General features: G+C 41.1%; 1 protein-coding gene across 1 annotated transcript; it reads right to left on the minus strand.

The window, feature by feature from the left end:
• Positions 1 to 4935: 4935 nt before the first annotated feature.
• pi15a (peptidase inhibitor 15a) lies at positions 4936 to 10839 on the minus strand. Its single transcript, XM_085763044.1, has 6 exons — positions 10659 to 10839; positions 10192 to 10538; positions 9149 to 9267; positions 7913 to 8045; positions 7707 to 7822; positions 4936 to 6644 (listed from the first exon to the last, which is right to left on the minus strand). The coding sequence occupies exons 2-6, from the start codon at positions 10465 to 10467 to the stop codon at positions 6509 to 6511; spliced, it is 780 nt and encodes a 259-aa protein (XP_085619170.1). The 5' UTR covers positions 10468 to 10538; positions 10659 to 10839; the 3' UTR covers positions 4936 to 6508.
• Positions 10840 to 20643: the final 9804 nt, after the last annotated feature.

Raw genomic sequence — 20643 nt, forward strand, 5'->3', positions numbered from 1 at the left:
ATGTAGAGGCACTGGGGGCTGGGGGAATTGTGGGTACCCAAAAGCCCCTTGTTTTATGTCGGACTGGGTATTTTGTCCTTTGTGTTGAAGTTTTGTGTGGACTGCTGCTTGTGGTATGAAACCAGCAGAAATTTCACAATAATGCCAAATTATAGTCCCGTCCAAAGTTAACTAATATCATCTTCTGGATAGAATGCAATCATCATGCGTTTAGTTGAAATTGATATGTTGGCTGGTTTGCCACATTGGATGTCAACACACTATCTTGACCTACTCAGAAAGAGTTAGTTTTTATGAGCTGAGGTAATAAAAGTCTGCTTGTTTTTTTGTGAATATCCTCCGTTTGCTCAGAAAGTTCTATTTAGGAGACGTAATGCTACAATACATCATGAGAGCAAAGAGGTCAGGGCATTAGAGGCCGGTATCAGCATCAAAGCCCCAGTGAGCTTGTTGACAACAGGTATAAAAGAGAGCTGAGCGCAAAGGAGGAAAGCCCATCTGATTATGCAGCACTTTCCCAGCACTGTGCTTTGGAGAGGACATTGATTTTGGCCCACGTCTCGCTGCTGCAGGATGTCGCTCGTCTGAAGTCCCTGCTAGGCCCCGCGAGGAGGTTAATGTGGCCCGGTCCAAGACAAAGACTGCAGTAGGATATGGAGGGCAAACACAGAACATGGGCCACCTTTGCATCAGTTTGTGTTCTTAGACTGAACCAGAAGGGTCAAGTCTGGTCTGACTCAGAGCTAGACATATACTGCGGAGTTATTCTTATAGCCACTGGGTTGGAGTTTCGCAGCGCCAATGTCTCACATACTGGGTTGACAACATGTGATGTGGTACTTTTAATGTCATATATGAGGTGAGTATAGACTATACAGTTTCATGACATAACACCAGCTTCTCTCCTTCGACATGAAATGGAATATCTGCGCAGAGGTATGCCAGATATGCTCTATTTATATTTAACTAGACCATGTGAGGAGCTTACATTGCCAAGGAAAAGTCACTAGACAAGAAAAGTGACCATAACGTAAGCCATTCATCCTCAAGTGAAATGGTGTCTTATTTCATTCTGGCCAATTGCGTGAAACATCAGCACTTGGTTGTGTGTTACCAGCATAGGGAGTATGTGTAAAGTCAACCATGGGAGGAATGAAACAATCTTCCACATGTTATGTCCATGCTGCCCTAAATAAACAGCATCAAAGACCAAAATAGGCACCTGAGACACCACAAATGATTTGTGTACCTGAAACACTTTATTTTTCACTCCTTGTTTGAAGTAAGGGCAACTCCGACTCAAAAGAAGAAAGACTGCAAAAACGTGCCCTGCAGTTAACTCTGCTGCCCTGGGAGATTTATGGTAGCAAAAGGGTTGTAGCATGTACATGTCAACATTTAAGGAGATCCCAAAACATGCTTCAAGTAGCTGACATCAGTCACTGGGAAACGCATATGTCAACAGGCTCCCAGCTGACCTACACACTAGTTCAGATATGAATGTAACTGCTTTGAAAGTTACATTGCAAAATAGCAGTCAAAGCCTTGGAAATGAGTGCAGCAAACGTATTGTGCTGTGCCAGTCAATGCCAGTCAATTCTCTTCCATTGTTTTCTGTATGTCCTACTAATATGAATACAGGATCTACGGTACATGCATCCCCTGTATCACTTTTAGACAAATTTCATATAAAAATGTAGATCATTTGTTGAGCTTATCAGTGAGTAACTCATAGTCGATTGACTTGCTTTGTCATGAAACACTATCGGCAAATGACTACATATTATGCGATACAATTAAAAACTTTGAGTTAAAAATATTTTTGTTGTTCCCAACGTCAGGAATGAAGTATTAAGATTGCCTTTGAAACTCTGACCAACTCAGTTTGCTGACTGAGACCATGAAATAAAGCAAAACAAGAACAAACTACTGCACCGTATATCGTCTAAGCATCTTCCCCTGTACGCAGGTTCACTGACGGTTATCTTCACCTCCATCCTCACATACTCTTGCTGCTGTTTCGGTGGTGGATTTTGGAAAAGGTTTGAGGACACTGTGAGGTTTGGATCGGGCACAGGCTGCATTTCCGATGGTAGAGCTCAGAGGGGAGCAAACTAAACAAGGTTGTTGTGTTTGCAAGGGAGTCGAAAGTAAAAAGTAAAAAATACGATTAGAAAGAAGCCTCCTCCAGTCACAGAGGGGCCAAGCTTTCAACCCTTCAGTGTTTGAAGTTAGAGGGTACAGGGGTTGTCGAGTGCAGAGATGATGAAGAAGAGGAAGGTTGTAGCCGTAAAACATTCACAGCAAACCTCTGAACAATGATCGAGTTTGCTCTAGCAAAGATGTATCTCCTCTCTTTTTACCACTCCAACTTAATGTCTTTCTCATACTTCTCACCATTATTGAAGTTAGAAAGCTCCTTACCCATTTAGAGACAGTCTCCAACCAATCTCAACCACTCCCTGTAAATAATCTATCACCCTGCCGTGGTCCCCGTGAAACCTCCACCTTCTTTCCAAATCAGTGTTTCACCGCTTTCACAGTTCGTGGAGACAGTTTTAAAGTGATTTAGCAATAACAGTTTGCCTGACAGGTCAGTAACTCACATGTGTTATTAGGAAAAGCAGAGCACCTTCAGATGAGCTTACAGATGCGTCATCATGGCCTCAGTAGGTGTTGGCACGGGCTGATGGTAGGAACCAGTTAAAATGGATTTATTGCTGCAGCAACTGGAAACTGAAAATCTGTCTGTTTCTTTTCTCCATCTTTCTGATTGTGTTTCCTTCACTCCCATTGGTCTTCAAGTGAGCTTTTTCCCCCTCACTCCTTAACTGCTCAAGATTATCTTATCCAGGTCTTATGCATGCACCATTTGTTGAATTCATAATTGAAATACTATACAAGGCTGAAACAGCAGTTAAGGTAGAAGTGGTAGAAGTGTCGAAGAAGCTCCAAAAAAGTTACAGTTGAGGCAGTAAACTCGATGCGTAGATAGGGGGAACAGATAGGTTAAATATAAAGCAGAGCAAAGTGAGGTAGAAATAAGAATAAATAAATAGAGTAAAAGAAAAAGAAAAGTGCAGTAAAGGGCATGAATTCAGTGCAATTTGCATTGCACAATGTGACATGTCACTTACTCCAAGTCTGAACATCCATCACAACACACACCATTTAAGTCTCTGAAAAGAGCATAAAGCCTAACTTGCTTTTGTTTGGTTTGGGAAAAAGTCCAAACATTGGTTTCACTATGGTAAGTATAAAGAGAATTAAGAAAGAAAAAAAAATCCCAACAATGGACAAAATGTTTACACTTTGAACAATTTCAATGAAAAATGGAGATGAATGATATGAACACTTTGAGAACACTAGTCCTACAGTAAGGAGGCTGAACACAGTTAATACATCACTGATGGTGTGATGTGTAATGTTATTCTTTTGCAATTACACTCCATTTGCAGGTGTTTTCTGTGTTTATACTTGAACCATCACATGCTGCTTTCATCCTAACCCAAATCCATATCTTTAACCTTTGCTTTGCCTCCGCCACTGATGGATAAGCCAGGTATATGTCAACAGCAGGTTGCCGAACTCATCATTGCATCCTGCTTCTCATCCTGCTGATGTGCCTTTTAAACATCCACCAATCATCTGTTTGGCTGTAATTCCTGCATTTGCTCAGACAAAAGGATTTTTTCCCATGCATACTAATGCATTCCTCGAAAACTTTCTACTTGTAGGTTCCAGGGAGTGCTCTGGCCTGTTTGGGCTTGATGCAAAGATGGAGCTACTTAATAAAGAGCAGGAAGTGGTTTGAAACCCTCACGCTATGCAAAGTTTAGCATGAAAATTAGAGCTGTTGAACCCCACCCTGCCAAAGTGCATTGCAATGCAGCAAAGCGTGTCAGTAAGGAAAGATGTTTTCTGTGGCCCAGTTTGCACTTGAACTAACACAGATGTTATCTAACAAATAAAACATGTTATCATCCCCTTTTTTTGTTAATTTGTTTTCTTCATAATCTGGTGATCTCGTACATCTAGCTTTGATGCCAACTGGCCCAGACCTGCTGCAAAACTGCAGCATCTGTCCATATCACTGTTTGTCTCCCGGCCTTATTAACCCTCTGATGCTTTAACTCATCATTTATACAAAGTGTAAGAGCTGTATTGCAGTTGTCTTTCTTTGGAAGTGACACTGTCTCCCTCTTTCTGCTTCCAGCATTCCACTCTGCTCCCTGTCTCTCCATCGCAGTGAGGTCAATGGTTTCATTGGACAAAGTCAAACAAGAAGGTCCTCTGAAACCCTATCAGTTGTCTGTTCATTTGTGTAGACATGGACAGACGGGGCCAAAGTCAACCTCCACTTATTGGGATTCAGTTGTAGCCCTGACATGTTTTCTCTTCTTCCCTCTCAGCCTTTGATACGCAGGATGTTGGACTTTGTTTGATTCAAAATGAAAGCCACTAATCAATATCAAGCATGAGGAGCTCTGACATCTCAGACAACACAGCACAGACAATGGACAATGTATACTGTTTTGGCCCGAGGCATACATGGGTAGAATTGTACAAAACAAAGAAGCTGCTGACAGGCACGCTTTCAAAGGGCAGTGTACTGGTGGTGTTCAGTCTCTCTGGTAATGAACACTGAATATCATGATGTATGGATCCAACTGTGTCACCAGACAGGCTAACTCACCAAGTATCCCACTGGCACATCAATCAGTAGTTAAAAATGTGGAAATTTGTATCAATTATCAATACTATATTGAAGAATATCATTTAAATGAATCTGAAGTTGGAATATAGTGAAATTAAAAGCAACTGGGCCTCTCTTATGCTCACATGTCATGTCATGCATTTTTACTTCCTGATTTCTCTCTGTTTTTTATCATCCAAACTAATGATAAAAAAAAATACATGTACAAGTCTGTTTGCATGTGTTCTTGTTTTATTACAAATAAAAAAACACAACAAGAAAAACGCGGTTCACTGCATAAATAGCTTGATTTAAATACAGTCAGTGCGGAAAATGTTCATGTCCTGTTTGGTCAAGTGTTATTTCCCACGTAAGGTTTTCCTCTTTTAAAATCAAATCAGCATCTTCATATCTTTTTGACTATGCTTTCATTACAATGCAGTTATGTGCTTAAAAGTCATCCTCAGTGTTGGATCGTACTGAGAAACTGTCCTGATTTGGACCCATTTGTGTTGAAGTGTTTACTTGCCAATATTGCGCTAGTGCTTAGTTCATATACATCTACCAACTTCGTTTACATTATGGTAAATTTCCTTCACCATCATAAAAGTTGACATGCAAATGAACCATATTCAGTACCTTTAAATTGTATAGATATCTGTACAATCCTTTTACAAAACAATACAAAAATTAATATCAATTAAATATTTTCCCATATAAAAATGAATAACTTACAGAATACTTGAAGTTTAAGGATAGTCAAGGTGTAATGATTATCTACATGTACAAAAAATAATAATATCCTGGTACTTTGGAAATTTACGAACAATTAAGGTGCACTTGAGTGCCTAACTCCAAAACCCATGGCTACAACATCAGTGAAAACGTCATTACAACATACAAACACTGCATCTGTCTAATATTACACAACATTATACACATTGGTATGCAGAATACCAATACACTCTATAACGAATATGATTATATGACAGATATGTGGGTCAGACTTATTGTGTGAAGTGAAACCTGTGAAATGCCCCCAAAAGATTAAATGCCAATGAAACACAACGACCTATTCAGTGCAGCTTAAAATGCACTGGGTAAATGTAGAAACAAACTTTTGACAACAGAGGGAGGTATATAAAACGAAGACTTCCCCGTGTCATTGTTCTGTAGTCCTTTTGTATACAGCTGTGCTATGCTATTGGGTTACAGTAAGTGCACTTTCATCAACAAACCTTTGGCCGATTTGTTGCAAGCTAGAAAATGGAAATCGCAACGGACGCGAGTGTGAAGTTTGTAACGTACTGCAGGGTCAACAGTAGCTACTGAGCTGACGCCGCCAGTGGAGGTTTTCCCTCTGAGGTCAAAAGCTTTGATCTTTACATCACAACATTCCTGTGAAGGCAGAGCACACAACATGAAGGTGTGATGCCCGTAGCACCAAAGTGAGCAGGTATGAGCAGCTATGATGGTGTTATGTCCTTAATTACCACATTGTCAATGGTAAACAAATATAGTAAAAACAAAACGGTTTTGCAGCACCACATACGGCATAGACTGTGTTTAAGGACCCATTTTACATATAAATTATATTCCATCAATTAAAATAGTAACAAATTAATTTACAGTTTATTTACAAGTCATCAGTACTAAATTGTCTGCTGCCTTCAAATGTATATTTGTGTCTTTAAATAAGCCCATATATACAAAATAGTGTGGTCCACGACTGTTGTGCAAATCCTTACGGGATTAAAATAATGTCTCTGTGGTATTGTAGGTTGTCAGCTTATGTCAAGAGGAGACCTGTTTTTATTTGAACCAGTGCAGGTAGTTTGTCTTGAGAGCAGGGAAGCACATGTTGTTGCTGCAGGAGCCCCCGTAGCTGGGGGGGCAGGCGGAGCAGGGCACGCCTACTTTGTAGGGAGCTTCTCCAATCCAGTTACCCCTGAAATGTAGAAACACACAGTGAGTGAGTGAGAATGTATTTGTTAAAAGTAAGGCCTGGACTTTAATTGGTATCTTTCTTGTTTAAAGATTGTTTAAATTCAGGAGTAAAAGCACCTAAGTTGGACTGATGATATGATATTCGGTGATATAAATAACAAACTGTTTTGCGTTTGCATTTTCAACATTTCAATATTGAGGTTGTTAGTTCTTTCTTTTATTTGGGTTTTCAATCGCATTGCATTATCATCAAAAGAGTGTTTTCCCAGTTTGGCCAGGTGTCATCCAAGAGCTCATAAAAACGTCTAAATTTCCACCAGATCTTCTGATGAAGATTGATGTGATGTGAAAACTCCAGAGCGGACATTAAATGTACCATGAAGTGAGACGGTTCTCTTCAAGAGAAAAATATTCCTTTCCTAGTAATCTGTACTTTGTGTCGAATCAGGTTTCAGCGTGTTTATCAAAGAAATATTGTGCCCTGACATGAACTACCTAACTTCATGACAAAAACAATTCAATTGTACCACTGTCCAAATTGACACATTATTGCAAGCTGGTATCAATCACACACCTGGCTTTTGCAGAGGATGACAACAGTGACCTCTGCAGGCCTGGAAGTAGGAATATGTCCAAACCCACTACTGCGTGTTTCAAAGAATGGAGCCTATTCCAATTAGCGAGCTAAAATAGGTCATCAGTGTCCTACTACTGCTACTTTTACATATGTCTTAAACCAGTGGGATTAAAGAGCCTAGGTCACAAGTCAGTCACAAGTCCAAATGGGCTTTGATTCCTGGAATTTTTTGCGAGAATTTGTCTTCTTTCTTTGTGGGTCTCTAGGGCTTTGGTAATGCAGTACCGGCTCACAGGCTTGTATTGGGGTTATCTGAATCTCTCCGCAACATGGGTGGCATTTCACAACTCAGCACAGAACAGAGTGGACTGTGTTGGTATTAAGCTTGTCGTCGGTCTATCGTCATCAGGTGAACAGGTTCACCAGAATTAACAGGCCTCCTCGCCATGTGTAACCAACATCATATGGGAAGTATACGGTACTTACTTAGGTGAATAGTTGCAGACTAAATACGTTGCTCGCTTCCACACTGAGCCCCATACGTTCATATTGTGGCATGTGTGGACAGCGCAGCCGACCTTATTGGATGTTGCCCACACCATCTGCAAGACAGACACATGATCGGTTACTGTAATGTCACTGTTAACACCAGTCCAGCAGTGTTCAACAGTGTTTAGCGTCTATCTGTATACCTGTGTATAATGGGTACACATTGGTCCGTAGCATCTGAGAGGGCATCGAGGGTTGCAGTCACGGGGATATGGAAACGAGTAATCTTTGACCTCATCGTACCACGGCTTCACCAGCTGAAGGATGGATCGATAACTGTGAACAGAAGGCAAACTGTTTAAGCTACTGTATGCTTATCAAAGTATCATTACGTTTGGCCATTGTCATATTGTATAAGGAAAAGTGCTGTGCAGGTGTATTATTTTGGCTAAAGCATTAAATAGAAACTCATAAATTTTATACTGGCCTCTCTTCTTATGTTTTGTTGTAGTTTTTTTTTCTCCAGACGTGTTTGCATTTTTCTCCTAGTACATCAGCTTCCTTCACATCACTTCTTTTTAAAATTCTTTATGGATTTCAATCATTTTATTGAGTTTCTTGTCTTACTACTTCCAATTTATTTGTTGGACATGCAGCTGAAATGGCGAGATGAAAAGACGATAAAACCTTTCCAAAATTTAGTCACAGTGTCAGGCTTGGCCATCAGAGACTGCGGTAGTATTAAAAAACAGCCTGTAGTCCAGAAATGTAATGTAAACAGCCTGCAGCATCACAAGCAAATGAGACTGGTAGAAACACAGTCACATTACAAACAGTAACATGAACACTTGAAAATTCTCCAGCACCATGTTTACTCATTTTTTTTGGGAGCCGCTCCAGCATGCTCTGTAGGGCAAAATGCTGACTTACAGAGTTTTATCAATTTTCTTGTTGGGGGACATTGGTATGACAAAGGGAGCCAAATAGTTCCAACCCCTCCAAGGTTTAATAAAACATTTTGGTTTTACTATGTAGGTCTTGAGGGTATTTTTTCAAGGAAATAACTTTACTGTAGGACTCTCAGAGAGAAACAAGGAACAGTCAGAATAAGCTGTGCCCCTTGAGTCTCATGTTGTTCCTCAATAAAATCTAAAAATGTAGGAAGACATGAAGGTGTTCTGTGTTTCCAAATGGAAAGTCAAGACCTAGTGAAGGGATGCGCCTTTGTCCTCATGGGTCATGGCTGAAAAACACAGCTTTTGTTTATTTGAGGGGTCACAGGAGCATTCCTCAAGCAGTCACCGGGTCACAGTGCAAAAACTTTTAGGGGAAAGAAGAAGGGGGCTGCAAGGCAGCGACCATGACTGCTGAGAGAGAGAGTCATCCCTGAGAGAAGCAGCAGATGTCGGGGAGGGGGAGGGGAGTCAAAGGTCACTCACCGTCCTGTCCTGACGGAGAGGTTTTGACCCAGGAACCTGAGGAGGTGAGGTGGCCCATGCTCCCACAGGCAGGCATGAGCCCAGTCCTCGGCCGTCTTAGCCAGAGTGTCATCCCACACCTCAACACACAGAGAGACACACGGTATGAACATGGACAGTCATTGCATAACTGACAGAATAAAGATCAACACCACATCTTTTTTCAGCAGCGAGATGCGAGATAAGGAGTCGGCACTTTACGGTTTCATAGAACTGTTACAGGTGCTACCATGGCAACACGCACAAGTCAACCATCAGATCAGTTGCATAAGAGGAGAAAGTTAGCATCCAAGTGTCCCATGTACTGTGAGTCTTTCACTGAATCTGTCCTTTCTGTGATGGATTAAGGTTTGAATAGCTGCACAGACACATGGTTGTGCCTCAAGGCTGATGCAGTCCTCTGATGACTTCACTACAGATGTTACCTCAGGGGAAGAGACACCCCACCCCCCACCCCCCACCCCCAACGCTCTTTATCGTTAATACAGCAACAGACAATGGAAACGATGCCAACTTTAAATAGAAATGTGTTCGCTACAGTAGTTATGCTGTCAGCTGAAATTGCTCCCAGGTACTCAAGAGGATTGTGCAGCTACACCAATAAAATAATAATAAAATACATGTGTGAAATTAAAAATGTGATTTAGCAGCATGGGGACTTGCATGTGTAATTACATTTTTCCTATCAGATCTGGACTACAACTGACCACTAGTGTTCCCTCCCTACTACACTCCCAGCAGGCTACTAGCACCATACATGACCCCTCTCCCTCTGGAAGTGACCATCAGGCAACTTTGGTGGTCTACAGCAGTGCAATCTACTTAACAGCTGAAGGTGCCAAGTAACATGTAAAGACATTTGTCACTTTGTCTCTTGAAAAAATCTGTAAAAATCACATCAGAATTTTCCATCTGCTCCAATGACAATCTTAATTGAATCATGCAGTGTGTTAATTCATGCACTAATTTGAAATACATAAAAATGAATGAAAACTTTCACTTACCATATACTCCATGTTGGATGCTGGAGGGAACACTTTCCCTCTCACTTTGTTATGGTAATCAAGGATGGCAAGCATGTCGTTCTGACTAATGTAACGCTTCCTCCTGCTTTTAGAAATAGCCGTGGTGTCTGTTCCATAGCTGTGCGCTGCACCAACATGGGTGAAATTGGCGGCTGGCAGGGACGTGGACACAGTAGAAATACTCGTTGCCAGTGCACTTGCTCCGCAATATATGCACATTAGTGTTACATCTATGACAAATAACTGGAGTTTCATTTTTGGTTTTTACTTTTTCTTGGCTTCCAGGAACCAAGCAGTTAGAGAATTTCCCCGCGTCCTGGATTGCTCTGAAAGAAAGAAAGAAAATTGACTTACAGCAAGTTCAGATCACGCTCCAAAAACTCTCCTGCTTTACAATACAGGATAGAAATAAACCAATGACATTCCCTCACACAGTGGCTTCCTACCTTTCCGTGCGCAGTGGTACCTTGTGCCTGCGTTGCCAAGGCTGTTTTGCCACTGAGGCTTCGGTAATGGGCTTGGAGAAAGAGGGAGGGCTGCCTGCCTGGCTTGCGAGGGAGAAGCTTTTGCGCTTTGCGAACTTTGTGAGGGCTTCAGGAGAAGTCCGGTCTCCCTGGCTTTATATATCGCAGCGGGACGATGCAGGAACTGCGCCTGCCTCGGAGGTAGACGTACACAGCCCCTCCTTGTCACCTGAAACACACACAGCATCATCTGGGGAGCGTTGTGTTTGGTTCCTCTCTAACACGTTCCCGGCAGAGCTTGTCTAATTTCATCAAAGAAATGTGCTTTGGGTTTGTGCAGCTGCAGGACAACATTTGATTAAGAGCATATTAAATAACAATTACAGGATCTCAGAGGCAAATGATGATAATAGGCCGACTATTTATCATACATGTTGTTGTGATAGGCTATGGATGTGATTAATGGTGATATTTGAAATTTGAAACATGAAATAAACTACACAACAGAGAATTGATTGGGGTAAGTAATATATTTTAACAATCTGGGATGTACAGGTGATAAAATCCCCCCCACTCCCACCCTTCTGCCCCCCCCCCCCCACACACACACACACACACACATACACACATACACACACGTGCAGGACATCCACCAGAAGCCAATGGTGGGAGGACAGCCAGTCAGCCTGTTATGAGTCAAATCAATATGAGAGCTGGGTCCATGTGTCCTATCAGTCCTCTTTGTCGTATTCATTATACTGTAAATATTACACTTGTTCAGTGTGTGGCTCCAGCTGTGTGGTTTGCAGGGGCAGATGCGGAGCCAAAGGGGAGAGAGAGAGAGAGAGAAAAAACCTTCTGCAGGTCATAATTTTCATTGGCAGCTGGTGAACAAATTAAAGCAACGTGACGCAGGAACAATTTTCCTCCCCCTTTTTCTTCTCTCTCTCTCTCTTGCTGTCTTCTCTCTCCTCCTCTCCTATTGCAGACAACTGGTGCTTTCCCAAAAATCTTCTTGGAAGTGATGGACTTTTCAGGTGCTGGAATTGGTGGAAGGGATATATCACTCAAGAGCAGCGAGACAGCAGAAAGTTTCTCCTTCGTTTCAGTCCGTCCATACATTTTCAGCTCCCATACTCTCCACTGCAACCTCCCTCAGTACACTGAGGGTTTCACTGAGATGGAAAGTTGTCAACGTTAGCGGATAAATCATGACAGATTAGTTGAATATTTCAACTTCCTAGACCTGATCCAACATTTGCTAATGCCAGGACTCTGAGCAGAAATGTCTTTTTCCTGTAGGTCTTTGAATTTAATAGGCGGTTGGACATGTGTTAACCTTGAAGTATATATAATTGCAGAAATAGCATCTTAGGGCAAAATGTAAACTCAAGTTGAGTCAAAGAGTCAACAGAAGTAGTTTTGTACATGCATTTTAGCAAAAAAACAAACCAAAAAAAACCCTCCTTTTAATGTAAAAATAGGCTAATTCCCTGACAATTCATGTAATATTGATTTGACTCATTTAATATATTTGAATGGGTTAAATACACATAAATATATGATGTGATTTGTTTCCTTTTTTCCTGTTATGACTATGCACCATCACATCTGTTCAATATTTTGACTCATCCTCTCATCTGGTATCAATAGTCGGGTCCCTCTGCAGCCAGCTCAGCCGGCCAGCCAAAGATTCTGATCGACACGGTGCTGGGATCCGATCCCCAGGTTTATACCCATATTATAATCCATATCATCAGATTATATTAACATACACCTGTTGCACTGTATTTCACACCATCTTTGTGTTTATTTGACAGTAGGATCCCGATCCAAGACTAAACCAAGCAATCAAAAGTTGAGTTTCATTATGGAAAGGCTGGAACCAGGACTGAATAGAATACTGTACTTCTACATCATGTCTCTCGCCCTCCCTCCTCCCTCTGTCTCTCTCTCTCTCTTTCTCTCCCACACACACAAACACACACACAGTTTCTTCACGTGCAGTCTCCTCAAGGCCCCAGATGATATTCCCTCAGTCTCAGAGTGCTGGTCCTTGTTTGCGCAGTGAACCCAGTGACTTCGAAAGAGGTCGAAGCATTATTATCATATTATCAGTGGAGTAATTAGGACATTATTTGGGGCACATGCTGCTCTGAGGGGCCTTGGGTCTGTTTTGGAAAGGCATTCTTTTTCAGACAGAGCATTTATTTACCTACAATATATTGTTCCAAGTTTCCCCCATGCTTCCCCCCTCTCCAGAGGCCTCTCAAAGCCCAGTGTTGATGCCAGTGCAGCAGAGAGAATGAGGTGCAGTAGTGAGCAAAAGGGAAAGTAAGAAAGAGGAATCGCCTACAGACGCTCGACAGACTCAACAAGTGTAGCATTGGTTATGTTTCTAGATGCCTAACAAATTGAAAACTCAAAGCAGGAGGATTTTGACTGAATAGGCTAGAATTTACATGGTTTTGACAGGTATGGAGTATCATGTACAGTTATGCAACAAATGTCCAAAACAACTACTTTTCTGTTTTTCATGCAGGTTTCAGCTAAAAAAAAAAAAAAAAAGAAGAAGATGAAGAAGAAGTGTTATTGGACAGTTTTTGACCCAGGTCTGGAGCTTTGACTTGGACAATTCAATAAGTAACAAAAGCTTCTAAGGATGGCTCCTCGCTCTGTCTGCTATTCCAGCAATCAAAGCACATGCTGTAGACTCCAACTCAGCTGTGCACTCCACCCAAGGCTATTGTTACTGCGCTGGCAGACTCCACTGTGTATGGGAAAGTCACTAAGAGATCAGCAGCATGTGAATGGATGGATGAAATAGAGGTCTAATATGACTAGAGAAAGCAAAACTTTTAGGAGTGGTTTGAAAGACGAAATAGTAAGTTATGGATCATGTTGCTCACATGGTGGCCGTGATGAGTTGTATTTGGATGAGAGTTTATTCTGTAATTCTATAAATTTGATATAACCGAGCAGCTTGAGAGTTTGTGAAATACACCACTAAGCTTTCTTGCTAACAGTGTGATGAAAAGATCGATACCATTTTAATGTCCGTATAGTAAATATGAAGCAATAGCGAGCTGTTGCTTCCAGGCTTTTCCGTTTTAATGATAAGCTAATGCTATGCTACATGTCTCCTGGTTGTAGCTTTTTTTAAAGCACATTCGTGGTGAGAGTTTAGTACAGTGACTATGAAACTAGTAGGTGGTTATCTAAAATGAGGGAAACTACTAGCCTAATTTTCTGATTTAGTTATGTGTCATACTATTTCTTGGCCAGATAAGCCTAGCCTACTGTTATTTTTCCCGGAGTTGCAGTGACGATACAGCTCTGGGAAGAACTAGCACATGACCCAACACCCGGAAAACCACAGAAATGTTCATTTTCACGCTTGAGTTTCTGAACAGAAAAAACAAAGGACATATAAAATTTTGATTAGCGAGCTGCTGGGCAGATTTTCATCCACTTAGACAGTGTTTTTCTCACTGTTTTCACATTTCTAGTCTTTGTGCTAAACTAAACTGACTGACTGTAGGCGATAGTTTCATATTTACCGTACAGACATGACATATCTACTTTCTCTCCGTTGGCAAGAAAGCAAATTTACGTTCACAAACTGTCAAACTATTCCTTATACATCTGTCATGGCAAGCATATGTGGAAGTAAAGAGTTTGATAACCTACTTATTACTACAAAAATATGTTTTATACTACAAAATATATTGTTTTTTCTTTTGAAAAGCAGTTTTATTGGAACAGCATTGGGGCTGGGAAGTTGTGATGTCATGAGTTGGTTTATGTTGGCCAGGGGGCAAAAAGAAATAGTGACATTTCAAGAGTGGTTTACATTGGTAAGAAGCCCAGTCTCTAACTCCAAGCTGTCCAGGCTGCTTTCTTCCACATGCAGCAGCAACATTGTATCAGTGGAATATACAGTTACATAGCAAATACTGTATGTTTCACACACTCTGCTAACTTACAACAGGGTGAAGACTTATTGACATTGAAAAACTGTGGGTGAGAAAGCTACAACACTGTGTCCCCATCAGAAGTTCAGGAGTGGATTCTGACTCCTCCTGTCTGCAAAGAGTAACAAACACAGTAATTAAGTCAATAAATATCAGAGTCTTCTGATCAAAGGGTGCCCTCGCAGAGCTTCAATTTAGTTCAAAATTAAATTCCTGCAATGTTTATACTGTATATACACCAAGGTGCTAATACAACATCACTGATAAAGGCACATATTTTTCACCCGGCACAACTGAGGCTGGCAACAATGCCAGCTGGTACTGTAAATACACTACTTATTACTGAAAGATCACCCAATATAACCCAAAGACACATAGCCTCGTATTTACCGAATAGCGACCTCCACAAATAGGACCGTAGAGAATCTGTTCCAGACTGGATGCTTCACTCTGTTGTTGTCTAGATACAAGTCTGGCTGTTGTCTGGTAGCTGAGAGGAGTCTGTGGTGACTTTGTCCCCAACCTTGTTCACAGGAAGGAAAAAGACCATAAAGACCATTAAGGCAATATAAAGAGTAAACAATAAATGACAGAGAGAGCCATTGAGAGTCATGTGCCGCAGAATTTGAAGAACAATATCCTTCTAGATGAATTATTCCTAGAAGTACTGTAGATGACAAAAGGTTAGAGATGTGGACAGTAGAAAAACTAGTCAGCTGCTGAAACATCGCCTTTATACAAGGGCCTGTAAAGTGCTTCAGACAATCTTAACAAACATTATGTCGGTAGAACATACACAATTAAACCCCCCTTTCCCGTAACAGTGTTTAGAGTGTGGGAAAAACCTGAGGGATTACTAGAGGGGGAACTTTTTCTTCAGGAATAAGTCACTCAGCTTGTGTATCTATTTTTGACATGTTACATTCCTTTGCCCCCAGATATTCTCACCCATCTATAAGACATTTACAACCATCTTTGATGCTCAGGCCTTGTAAGACTGGACAGAGACGGGCTGTGGTCGAACACAGACATTTCTCAAGAGGTTCAGATGTCAGCTGAGAGAGACATGCAAACATGAAAAATCCAGCAGGACCTAAACTTAGAGCTGAGACGTTTTATGATGTATCTTCATGACAGCAGGTAACAAAAACTATCACCTGGGACTCAGGAGTGAGCTGCCAAAACCAAAACAACCTATACTGAGTTTTCTGTAAAGCTGGTTTACGCCAGGAAATTACGTCTCATTTACTGTAGTTATTAAATGTATCATCTGTAAACCCAGTAGCCCAATTTCGGTTCTGCTCTAAAGTTTAAAAAAAAAAAAGTTTTATTAATATTATAAATCATAAATTTGCCTCAAGGGGCTTAACATTACACACCCTCTGTCCTTCGACCCTCAAATCAAACAAGGAAAAACTCCCCAAAAACATTTAATGGCGGAAAAATGGAAGATCTCAGGCAGACCAACAGGGAGTGATCCCTCTTCAAGGACAGATGTGCAATAGATGTCATCTGTATAGAACAGACACAGGAGATTTACAGTATGGACAGTCAGGTGACAACATTGTAGATTTACAATAATGAATAGGAAGGAAGTCAGCAACTTCCTGTCTCTCCCTCTCTACCATGATGGGGATGTCAGTTGTTTTTTATAATGCATTTTACAGCTTGACATTATGTGTGAATACTTAACAGAATAATTTGCATTTTTTGGAAATATGCTAATTCGGTTTCTTGCTGAAAGGGGCCCATTTATGGTCTCCCATAACTAGTTCTTAAGACGTGCTGCCCAACCACATCGCAAATCAAATGTGTTTATAGTCTTTCCGAAAGGCCACACTGAATGGCGGATTGAATATCTGGTCATAATAGAAGAGGGGGTTGGCTGAGTATTAAAAAAAAGGATAACAGTGCATATATTTAGTCTCTCCCCAGAAGGCATTCATAGTGTTGTGCTCGCTTGTTCACATTAAAAGTACCACGAATAGTTGAGTAACAAATGGAAAAAGAGAGCTAGACAGACAAGTTCAATCCCTGGCCTGTTTCTCACCTCTGCACAGCTGGCCAATCAAGACATGAGGTGGGTGTGAATGTCAGATCATTGGTTTTGGAAAGTAATGGAAAATGGTCAAAACAGACCAATGCAATAACAGAGGTGTAATTGGAGGGAGGTTGCATCACTATCCAATATGGAGTTTGGAGAGGTGATAACCACTGTTATATTGTATATTAATGAAATATAAAGCAAGCCAGGAAAGCAAGGATGTCGGGGGCCACAAGGGTCATATCCATCTAAAACATAAAAACAAAAGAATAGTGTCTCAGTCTTTGCAAGAAATAAATTCCCAAAATAAAAAGTTATTCCTCTGAATTGTCCTGCAGTCTGTTCTTGTAAAGTGCAGGGATAAGTTTAGCACTCATGGAAACTAGTAAAATCTGTTTTCTGGGAGTAGATTGGATGTAGATTCTTCTGATGAAGGCAGATTTCTTGTGACGTGCTGAGGCCAGTTGGAAGCAAAAGAGATGTTAGATGCATGCCGTCCGGCTGGCTGGTTCAGGCTGTGGCTAGATAGGCCTGGAGGCGGTCTAGACAGCAGATGAGCAATGAGCTGGGCCCTGGCACACAAGCCCATGTGGCTGGGATTCTCTTGGGCAGGGCAGGGCCTCTGGGACTCATGTCCCTGACAGAAATAATTCATGAACTGGACTGTCCAGGGGTCAAGACAAGCTAGTCTTTGTGATTACAATTTCATGATTCAAATTGATGGAAAAAACTGAAAGCAGCTCATAAACTAGCTGTTGGCTAGCTAGCTAAGTTCATATTTAGGTCTAAACCTTGCAAATTTCCCATCAATTTTTCCTATAATTATAACATTACTCAGGATTTATAATGTGAATACATTTTTCAGCACTACGGTACTACCCATGAAGAAGGGTTCATTATCACAAAGTGGAGAAAAAGCTTAAGTCCCGCTCCCTACGTGGGTGGCTTAAGGCTTGATCCTTGCTTACTTGGCACCTGGTAAGAGCTTTTGTGTGGCTGGGAAGCACAGCAAGCGCCGCAACTCGCAGAATTTCTGTCCAGAGTACATCGGTGACATCTGGGGAACTGTACCATTCATCGTTAAAGAATATGCAAATTGTTATGTTGGATTATTTTTTATGTCAGCTTTTCTTCCTTCCTTGATCCTATTAGGGCCCGTTCAAGGAGCTACCTGCCAGAAAACCATGCAGCAAAGTACAATAACACAAGCAATACCATTGTTACGCTCTTGGTGGTTCCTTTCATGATCTAAGTAGACACCATTGTTAGAGAAACCTTCGTCTTGCAGCAGTTAGATTTAAAAGTGAAGTTCTGTGCTATGGATTTGGCAGAACAGACCCAACAAGATGTTACTATAGCTTAAACTTTATTCCGCTGAGTATGCTGTAAGTTGTTTTGACATGCCAAAGCTAGCTGGGACATTCTCCATTTCCAACATATCTCAAAATGTGCAGAGTGATGGACATAAATGTATTTCTTCCAATATACAGCATTACTGGGTGTGGTGCTTTGTGCTAATCTTCTGTATTAGCGCAGAGGAAGATGAGGCCACAAACAATTAGATCTGAATCTGACTAAAAACTAAAAGTTTTATTCTGGTTTCCTCTGTTTCTGCCATTCTCCCACAGTTGTTGTTTGCGCTCTTAAATTTTGGCCTTGAGGATGACAGAAATCTGGAAATCAAGCCGCGCAGTCCGGGGAGAATTCAGACGGCTGTGCACTAAAGGGGCTTCAACGTTGGAATTCAAACAGTCTCTCAGCTTCTCACATTTGATTTGTGAGTAATAGGATATCATAAAAGAAGGTTAAAGTGTTCTGCGTCAAACAAACCTGCTTATTTATCTCATTTGAGTTAAGGTCCATGACGTCGAATGAATAATCAGCAATCAGTCATTAGCAGGCTCTCGGTCAGGCCATATTGATGATGACATCAGTGTTTGTGTTGGATCAGTCTTATCAGAAAAGCCCGAGCTCTCTTGTGATCTGTGTTCCATGAGAGTGATGGATTTTAAGTTTACATGGCGCAAAGTCTCTCTAGAGTGCTGGGAGTCCCCTCTTTTGGCCTCTCGTCTTCGTCATCTCTGTTTTGCAGCTTCTAGGTTTTCCCAAGTTCTCCTGATGGGACTGGTCACAGCGTCTCACAGTTTATTGAAGATTTCCCGAAAATACTGGGCCAGACACCACTTGTTTTGGGTCAAGGCTGGGGTATTCATGACATATATTTTTTGTATTTATTTGATCTGTCAAAGTGACTGAAAATAAAAGGGGTTAGTGGTTGGATTCTCACTCTTGGTCTTCCTCTCACTTCTGCCTGTTTTGGTCCAAACAAGGTGATCTCACGTGTTTTGCAAAGCACCCCCTTTTTTTTGTGAGGCTTGAACCCCCTGCAGCAGGTGGCATCCCTTGTGAGAATTTACGACTTGGTTCTTCAGGTTCAGTGCAAACAAACCAAGTTTTATGGAGCAAATACTGAGAGGTCATGGTCCCTGTAGTTAGATTGTACCATGACAGAGAAAATGTGGTACCTGGAAGAGTGCTCGCTGCAGTTTAACTAAAAATATGTCGATTCACATGCATGTAAAATTTTATTTAACAGGGCCTTTTGATGTTGCCTTTCATTAAATAGATTTGTATCTTTCTTGTATGGTTGACTTTTTTGATGCATGAACTTTACCTCAAGTGCCACCTTGTGGTTGGAATTTCTGCTTTCATCCTGACCTTGGTTACATGTAGGCTAACAGAACAAATCTGAAATAATGACTGAGGATCATCAACCACATGTAAACATCCAAGCCATTTCCAAGCTGCTGTTCCACGTGGCTGAAATATTTTCATTCATATTTTATTTTATAACCATGATGTTGTCTGATAAAATTGCCAAACGCATGAATTAAAGATAAAGACTGTGATATGAAATTGGGTGTATTTACTTTTAACATCCTCCAGGTGACTTGTTTTAAACCCAGTTTCATAACAGAAGAACTGTTAGAGAACTGCTATTGTCACCCATCAACACATTTACTGGTTTGTTTTGTTTGTAATTTCAATTAGCAATAATGAAAGCCTTACTTTTTTCACCTGTGTAATGCGAGGTGGAGATTACGCCACGATGCACATCAGCTGGCTCCTCTTACATATTAAATATAATGTTTTATTCTGCTGCATAGCCAAGACGGCGATCATTGAGGGTGGGAAGTGTCCATCATTCCACACTCAACTTTTTGACCTTCAAGTGCAACATCCGGGTACTTACAGTAGCCTACCTACACTGCATTTTGCCATACTTGTCAGTGTGTGAACGCACTAGGGCCTAGTAAGTATGGAAGTATTCAAATTGAGACACAGCATGTGTCTGCCTGATTGGCTCTGTCTGTACCGTGTCTGATTTCTGATGTTAAGGTTGTTGGTTTGATGTTGACACCCTGGCAGCACCCCCGTGGCACTCTCAAAGTTTCAAGGAAACTTTTTACTTTGTAATGCTGCGTTCGCAGGATGAAAGCACCAGGCCGTATGACTGACACCTGCAATCTGTGTATTTTTGTATTATCTTTTTTTATTATAACTTAGAAAGAATCACAATTTTAGACTACATTTCATTGCTAATGGTTGTCCCACATAAAATGGTCTTTGTCCCACATTTGTTTTGTCACCCTAGAGCTGATCCTTGTATGAAAAATGGCAGCCACAGTCTATAGACCCTTTCAGAGAGTATAAACAAATACAGGTGTTACCAAGGATACTAATTAAGGCTCCATTACATTTAGTGTAGCAGAGCGTTTTCTAATGAGCCACACCTGTCTTTGTTTATACTCTCTGAAAGGGTCTATACCAGCCTTACATGTATGGTACCAGCGCAGCTCGGAAGTGCCCGCCCCCCTCATTTGCTCTGATTGGTCAGACACTATGTCTATCTAAAAGCTAGAGACATTCAGAAATGTAGTGGGAAAAA

This window comes from Trachurus japonicus, chromosome 20 (genome assembly GCF_045865225.1).
Source record: "Trachurus japonicus isolate A0001 chromosome 20, Traja_1.0".
NCBI classification, from domain to species: Eukaryota; Metazoa; Chordata; class Actinopteri; order Carangiformes; family Carangidae; genus Trachurus; species Trachurus japonicus.

What these genes read in the sequence shown, in the direction of transcription:
- pi15a (XM_085763044.1), bottom strand. Translation starts at nt 10,467, where the DNA reads ATGAAACTCCAGTTATTTGTCATAGATGTAACACTAATGTGCATATAT. An exon ending in CATCCAACATGGAGTATATG is followed by an intron (nt 9,268 to 10,191) that starts GTAAGTGAAAGT and finishes CTGTGTGTTGAG; the next exon opens with GTGTGGGATGACACTCTGGC. An exon ending in GTCTGCAACTATTCACCTAA is followed by an intron (nt 6,645 to 7,706) that starts GTAAGTACCGTA and finishes TCTACATTTCAG; the next exon opens with GGGTAACTGGATTGGAGAAG.